The 7,503-nt window shown below is 63.2% G+C and overlaps 1 protein-coding gene across 1 annotated transcript in view; it reads left to right on the top strand.

The window, feature by feature from the left end:
• The window catches only part of HMX1 (H6 family homeobox 1), a 4,866-nt gene extending 4,382 nt beyond the window's left edge, over positions 1 to 484 (top strand). Inside the window, exon 8 of the mRNA XM_004383555.1 lies at positions 1 to 484. This exon is cut by the window's left edge and continues 42 nt beyond it. Coding sequence (XP_004383612.1) covers positions 1 to 484 — 484 coding nt within the window.
• The last annotated feature ends 7,019 nt before the right edge of the window (positions 485 to 7,503 follow it).

The following is a 7,503-nucleotide window of genomic DNA, read 5'->3' as shown; positions in this document are numbered from 1 at the left end:
GGCGGCGGCGGCGGAGGCGCGCGGCGTTGGCGGCGGCGGCGGCCGCAAGAAGAAGACGCGTACGGTCTTCTCACGCAGCCAGGTCTTCCAGCTGGAGTCCACCTTCGACCTGAAGCGCTACCTGAGCAGCGCCGAGCGCGCGGGCCTGGCCGCCTCGCTGCAGCTCACCGAGACGCAAGTGAAGATTTGGTTCCAGAACCGTCGCAACAAGTGGAAGCGGCAGCTGGCGGCCGAGCTGGAGGCAGCCAACCTGAGCCACGCCGCGGCGCAGCGCATCGTCCGCGTGCCCGTGCTCTACCACGAGCGCTCCCCGGCCGCGCCCGCCGGGCCGCCCGCCGCGCTGCCCTTCCCGCTAGCGCCTGCTGCCCCCGCGCCTCCCCCGCCGCTGCTCGGCTTTTCCGGGGCTCTAGCCTACCCGCTGGCCGCCTTCCCGGCCGCCGCCTCCGTGCCCTTCCTGCGGGCGCAGATGCCCGGCTTGGTGTGAGCGCCCCACCGATCCCCACGGCCGCGCGGACCTCTGTGAACGTGCCAGGGGCGTCGCGACCCGGCTGCGGCCCTCCGAACGGCCCGCCGCTCCGAACGGCCCGGGCCTGCCGGGAGCGCGACCAGAATGTAAGGGGGACGCCTGCATCCCTGGCGCCCTGAACAGTGCAAGGCTGGATCCCCGCAGGGAAGGGCGCATCCCAGAGACAGAAATCCAGAGTCTCCAGCGCCAGGCGCCCACACAGAGGAGTGGAGGAGCAAATTTGTCTAGCCCCCTGGAACTGCTCCCGGTCGGAGCCTGGCCCACAGCAGATAAACCACACACGCAGTCCACGCTGCCTCCAAGGAGACCCTCCCTACTGCCCCTCCAACACCAAACGTCCCTCTCCTGGGACTACAGGACCTGGGCAGCAGGCCTGGCGGGAGGGCCTGGCGTTAGGCTCCCTCCCACCTCTCCCAACCGGTGAGAGCGAGCCCCTGCCAGGAGAAAGGGGCACAGAGGCTGCCTCTGGGAGCACGGCAAGTTGGCTGCACTCTTCCCCCAGACGGGGCCTCTCCCTGGCCAGCAAAGACTTTTTTTTTTTTTTTTAAGTGAATCTACTTATTTGCGTATGGAATAAAAAGGGACATTTTCTGGACACTTTCTGAGGCTTTGTGTTCATTGGAGCTGGTGGCCCCTCAGCTTGTGGGGAGGGAGCACCATCCCTCCTCCTGGGCACTCCAATCCCCATGCCTGCGGAGCTGGGAGCTGGGCCAGGAGCTGGTGGGCAGGCAGCGGGCCGAGGTGCTGTGGCCATGGCTGGAGGGAGAAGGGCTGATTAGCTGCCATTTCTGGGGACAGGTATGACTAGCCATGAGGCAGGTGAAGGTGGAGCCGTGGGCCACTAGCATTTGGTACAGGGGGCCACCAAATGGTGGCTCCGCGGTGTCACTGCCATTTCCCGTGCCTGGGCTTGGGGGCCATGTCTCACCACCGGAAATTTTCCTTTGGGGGGAGGAAAACCAAATGAAAGGCAGGTGCTCCCAGCGAGGTGGGGCGAGGAACGCTGTACTCAAGCCTCAGGGACCCTGCTCCGTCCCCACCCTGGCCTCACCATGGGGGCATCAGTCTCTGGGATCTGGGTGATTCGTGACCCTGAGAGCAAGGCACCCAACTCAGCCAGCATTCATGAGATCTCAACAAAAGCTTGTGTCAGTCGTCACTGTCACTGGAGCTGCCACTGCCTCCACCGCCACCACCTGTCGGCCTGTCGTGCGGTGAGGACAGGGACAGCTGGATGCAGGGAAGGGATGCTTTTATTCCGCGTGTGTCTGGAGGGATCACTGGGGCTGGAAATCAGTGCTTAGGTGGCAGGACCTAGCCTCCTTGCAAACCCAGCTCCTTCCCCACTTCGGCCAAGCGGAGCTGCAGGGGACCGGGCCGCACTCTGAGCCTGAGGGGCTAGGCAGGGGCACCCTCCTCTGTGGCGCCAGACGGCCCAGGAGAAGGTGCCGGGAAGGTCTCCCCCTAGGCAGATGGTCCATCTGTCTGTCTGCCCCTGCCTCCGGCTCCCTGACCCGGAATCATTTCCCTGGCCCGGCCTCTCATGTTGATTCGGGCACTCCGAGGCCCAGATATCCCCATGGAGCCCCCTCGGGCAGATTTGCCTTCGTCGAGGCCCGCTGTTGGGACCCCCGCGCTGTCAGTGCCCGCAGCGTGATGGGGGAGGGCGTCCTGCGAGGCTCCTGGGGAGTGGGTGCGAGCTCCGCACCCTTCAAAGCTGCCCCTCCCTGGACTCGACCCTGTCCCACACCCCCGCAATGGGTGCAGTGAGCCCCCGCCTCAGCCACCCTGGCCCTTCCAGGGCGCAGGCCTCTGAGGCTCACCTCAGCTGGGCCCCCCACGGGGCTGCGGCACGCTGCTTTTCAAGGCTAATGAGACTAGGTTTTCACTTGGCTTTGTCCTGCAGGGACTTATAATCCACTTCAACAAAACTATTTTGTTACACTTTGTTATTTTTAAAGGCCTCAGAGATTGAAGCTCCACTCCTGGTCACAGCGGGATCCAGGGGGCCTCCGGGGCGTATCAGGCACTTTTCTCCCCACCCCCCCTTCCCTGCTGAGTCCTCTCTAGCCCTACCTACTGGCCAGGCTCTGCCTGGGACCCTGGCCTTCTGGGCCATGGTAACCTTTGTTGTTCGTTTGTGATTTAGGAGACCCGATGTCTTACAGGGAGCCCTGGTGGTGCAGTAGTTAAGCATTCGGCTGCTAACCAAAAGATCAGCAGTTCAAATCCACCAGGCATTCTTGGAAACCCTATGGGGCAGTTTTACTCTGTCCTGTAAGGTTGCTATGAGTCGGAATTGACTTGACAGCAATGGGTTTGGTTTTTTAGTCTATGTCTTACAGAGTAGAAACGCTCCACAGGGTTTTCTTGGCTGTAATCTTTACAGGAGCAGATCACCAGGCCTTTCTTCCGCCGTGTTGCTGGGTGGGTTCAACCGCTAACCTTTGGTTACCAACCCCGGGCACACTGTTTGCGCCACCCAGGGACGTTTGGGCCTCTGCCACTTTTGTAGTGGCTCATTCAGTCACCGCGCACATGACCTTCAGCCCTGCGAGGACACACCACCCCACATGCCTGGGCAGTCCTGCTGCACGGCTGAGGACAAGGCACACCGCAGGCCCCACCGCAGCCGTGCGTTGGTCTCTGGCTGTGATCAGCTGCAGCCAGGCAGCAGGCCCTCCTGCAGTACCTCTGTGCACCTCCGTGTTACAATTGGCAAGGGAATTCAGAAACTGCTCGGTTACGGGAACTCTTGGACCACAAGGACGTCCTTTTAGGAGGGGTTAATTATAACCCAGGCTAAAGAGGTTATCACCTCCATGCAAACTTCTTTATTCGACTGTTTGCGGCTGATGCCGGTGCGGTCTGAGGTCGCGCGGTGATCCCACTGTGCCCTGAGCACAGCGGGTGCGCCGAGGTCCGCTCAACGCGGTCGCCCTCAACAGCACGAGTTCGGTGTGTGGGCGGCATTAACCCTGCGAGGGAGCGACGGGGACCTCGGGACACCGGAAGGGAAGGACCTTGTGGGCGCCAGGTCTAGAACCTCTCCGCCCTCCCGGTAATCAGCGAACCTGGCTGTCCGGCTTGGGTTTGGCCGCCAGCTTCAGGAGGGAGGCAGGGTCTACGCGGCTGCAATGCGTGGTGGATTCCGGGAGAGGGGCCGTGTCTTTCGATAAGTTGCCCTGGAGAGCCACTTTGTGCCTCCCGGGCTGCAGGCTCGGCCAGGGTCGGAGAGAAGGAGCCGGGAGGCGGAAGGGAGGCCAGATCCCGGAGCTCGGGGCAGGGCCGGGAGTCCAGGCCCCGCGGCAGGGGGTAACGGCAGGAGGGTAACGTTGTAAGTTACGAAAGCAGAGCCACACCTGGATAAGGCCTACCCTGCTCGAGGAAGCGGGCTCTTCCCCATAACGATCTGCGTGGTTCCGCGGCCGCCAGGGTCACTCGTGAGGCAGCGTAAGCCGGAGAGAAGAGGCGCGCAACGCACAGCCCACGAAACCCCGAGGGCGCGCGCCCGCCTCTCTGCGCCCCACCTCCAGCGCCATCGATCGCCGACAAACCTCGGGCGCGTTGGCTCTGATGTTGGCAGAAGATGAATGACTTCGATCTGCTTCCACCGCGCCCCCCGACCCAACCCGGTCTCTACCCGCCACCACCACCTTCTGCTTAAGCGAGGCCCAATTCCAGCCGCCCCGCGCTGTTCAGGGCTCCGGACTCCCAGCGCTGCCTCGCGCGGGGCTGGATAAACAGGCTTGGGACGCTGGGGCACCGGCCTTAGGAGCCCAAACCGCATTCCTCCTCCCCGGAGACCTTGGGGAAGCCCATTCTGCTCTGGGGCCTCAGTTTCCCGAGCACAGACCTGAGGACGGGTGTGAACCTGCCGGGTAACAGGCAGGCTTTTCTGATCTCAGGTAGGGAGGCCGACAGCGGCCAACTTCTAGGGCCCACGCTCCTCATGTGCCTGGGCGTGTGACCCACTCCTCTGTGCCTCTCAGACCCAAGGAGGAGAGGAGGTTGGGGATCAGCACCTTTCCCAGAGACTCAGGCCACGGGAAGTGTCGCTGAAAGGGCTGAGGGCAGGGAGGTGCCCGGATGTGCCCTTGGTGAAGGCTAGAGGTGGATGTGGCACTCCAGGCTGTCTCCTAGCCCGGGTGAAGGACCGCAGCCCCACAGCTGCCAGAAGCCTGGCGGCCCAGCGGACTCCAGCCTGCCCCATAGCTCCACAGAGGTGGCCTCCTACTCTGCCACCCCACCCACGGCTAAGCCAAGAAAAGTGGCAACCCCAGGACTCACTCTCGCCCGGCTACTCCGAATTGCAGTAAGGGAGGAACCCGGCTGGCCTTTCTAGCTGGCAATTCCTGACCACACCCACCCAGCAGGATTCTGGAGCTTAGGGCCTATGCAAGCCCCTGCCGACCTGGGCTCCCCAGAGGGCACCCTGCAGACCCCAGCCAGCCTGGCTTGCAAAACCCCAGCCTCTTCATCAGGCGTGGGGTTGGGTCGCCTGATGACGCTTGGAGGGTCCCCAGGGCCAGAGCTGAGGCTCTGAGCCACCCACAGGGTAATCAGCTGGGTTGAGGCCAAAGGGTCCCAGGTGCACCCAGGGAGGTGGGAGGGCCTGGTGGCAGCATCTCTTTCTCTCTGTATCTGTTGGTGTCTCTGTCTTAGGGTCCTTCGAGGTCTTCTGGCCCCACCTGGCAACTTGTTGAAGAGGCTGTGAGAGGGACACCACCAAGTCACCCAGCCACTGAGACCCAGCTCCCTGGCCCTGGGCTAGGGATGCCTCCCACCCCAGCCACCAGTGTGTCAGGGGCCAGAGCCCCAGGTCCCCCTGCCAGGGGCCGCCCTGGCCACCCCCGGAACTCAGCCCTGCACTGGGGTCACTCTCAGAAAGGTTGTAAACTCCAGTGCTGTCCGGCTCTCTGTTCCCACCTGTCGGGATCATCTGCCCCTTCCTGCAGCCAGCGAGGCAGTCCACCAGGCTCCGTCCTCACGGTTCGGTTTGCCGCCTTTCTGACGGTGGCCCCAGCGCAGAGTTGACCAGCTCTGCTACCAAGGCACCCTAGCGGGAGAAGGAGAGGACAGTGGCCTCGAGAGGGAGCGGCCCTGTGCTCACTGCGCTAAGCTCTGAACGTTACCGCGCACCGGGCAGGGGCAGTGAAGACGCCAAGGAGAAATCAAGAACCGCGAGGCGGGCGGGCGTCCCTGCCTGGAGAGCAAGGCCAGAGAGCCGGTCCTCGTGGGCCTGCCTGGCCGCTGGTTCATCATCATTATTGATTATAAAAGTATTCCGTGTTTATTACTGGTTATTTGGAAATTTCAGAGAAGTAGAAACAGAATAAGCTGCCTGCATTTCTGCCACCCAACACCCTGGATGCTAGACGATGTGTGGAGTTAGCCTGAGGGGCGATTTGTGGCCGTTTGGCTGTGTTTTTTTTTTTTTTGTTGTTGTTGTTAAAGTCCTTATCAGCTAAAGATGCATCCCGACATATCTGTGGAGAAAATAAGGTGATGTCTGCCTTTGCTTTAAAATACGGCAACAAAAATAAATAAATAAACGGGACGGAGAACAATAAATGGATAGTCCACCAACCCGGGCTGGTCAGGACTGGGTCACGGTTGAGTCGGGGGAGGGTGTAGGGGTCATTTTCCGGCTTTCCTCCACTTTGTTTTGTGTTTGAAAATTTCCGTCATAAAAATGTTTGACCAAATGACCGTGGAGAAACATGAGCGGGTGCGCGCTTCTAGCAGCTGATCCGTTCGGCCGGCGGGAGACTCATTGCTTGTAGCGCTGTTTTCACCTGGCCGGGTGGGGTGGGGGTTGCCCTGGACCCGGCTCGCGTTCCGTTCCCCGCCTCCCTTTCTGCTAAGCCCTGACATGCGCATTAAAACCTGCGCGTTTGGTCTTTTTCCTCTTAGCTTTCCCCTTCCTCCCTGCCCTACCCCCGCTGGCCCTGTGCCGCCTCCGGGTTCCCCCGCCCGAGGCTCGGGCGCCCGCGCTTCGCCTCCGCGGGGAAGGCTTCTGAGACCGCGCGGTGGGCGGATAAGGGAGACTAAGGGCCAGAGGATTGTGGCGCCGCCTCTTGGAGCCCAGGGCCGGGGCACGGATCTCCAGCTGCCTGTGCTCTGGGTCCGACCCCCTTGGGGGCTTCCGAGCTTGGGCCCGGCGGCTGCCTCAGGTCCCGGGTCCGTGTGTTTGCTTTCTGGGCGCTTCCCTGACGCTCTCCCGGTCCTGGGTCTGCAGCGCCCGAGACTTGGGCAGGAGCGGGCAGAGGGTGGGGCTGGGTGGCCCAAGGCTGGGGTGGGAGACCCCCTCGAGGGCAGATGAGGGTGGGGATCACGTTTCTGGGGCTCGGGCAGGGGAGACAGATGGGCTGGACAGGTGCGCCCAGCGTGGCGAGGGATGGGCTCCTGGATCCCGGGGGTCTGGGGGCCCCGGCGGGGAACCAGGAGAGGCCGGCGTGGGGGATCGTCTAGGTGCACGCCCGGGCCCGGGACGGGGTCGGCTCTGCGGGAAACGCGGGCTCCCGCTCCCGGCTCGGGCGCTCGGCTCTGGTGGGGCTCGGTCTCCGGTGTCTGCTTCCCCCATTCTTTCTGGGGTCTCGTCCCCCTCTCAGCGCTTGAAGATTCCGCCCGTGGGCCGGTCCGTCCCTTTAAAGGCTCCATTTTTCTGGGAGACGTCTCCTCTGCTTCGACCGCTGAGGCCGCGGACTCCGGCGCGTTGGTCCCGGACCCCGGGGCCTGCTGAGGCCTCGCGGCGCCCGTTGCCGTCGGGAGCCAGCGCGCGGTCTAGCTGCCGGGATCCGGAGGACCGCCCCTCTCCGGGCTGCGTCTCCAGGAGGTGGAATGAGGGTAAGGACGGCCGAGATGGAAGGAGGGGAACACCGTACCGCCGGCTCCGCCGCGCCGATACCCGCCTCCGGGGACGCTCCACGGGCGGCGGCCTCTTCCCCTTCCGGGCCAAGGCCAAAGCCGCTCAG

This window comes from Trichechus manatus, unplaced genomic scaffold (genome assembly GCF_000243295.1).
Source record: "Trichechus manatus latirostris isolate Lorelei unplaced genomic scaffold, TriManLat1.0 scaffold00111, whole genome shotgun sequence".
Lineage (NCBI taxonomy): Eukaryota > Metazoa > Chordata > Mammalia > Sirenia > Trichechidae > Trichechus > Trichechus manatus.
Note: the sequence above shows the minus strand (reverse complement) of the source record. Positions and strands in the feature narration are given on the sequence as shown.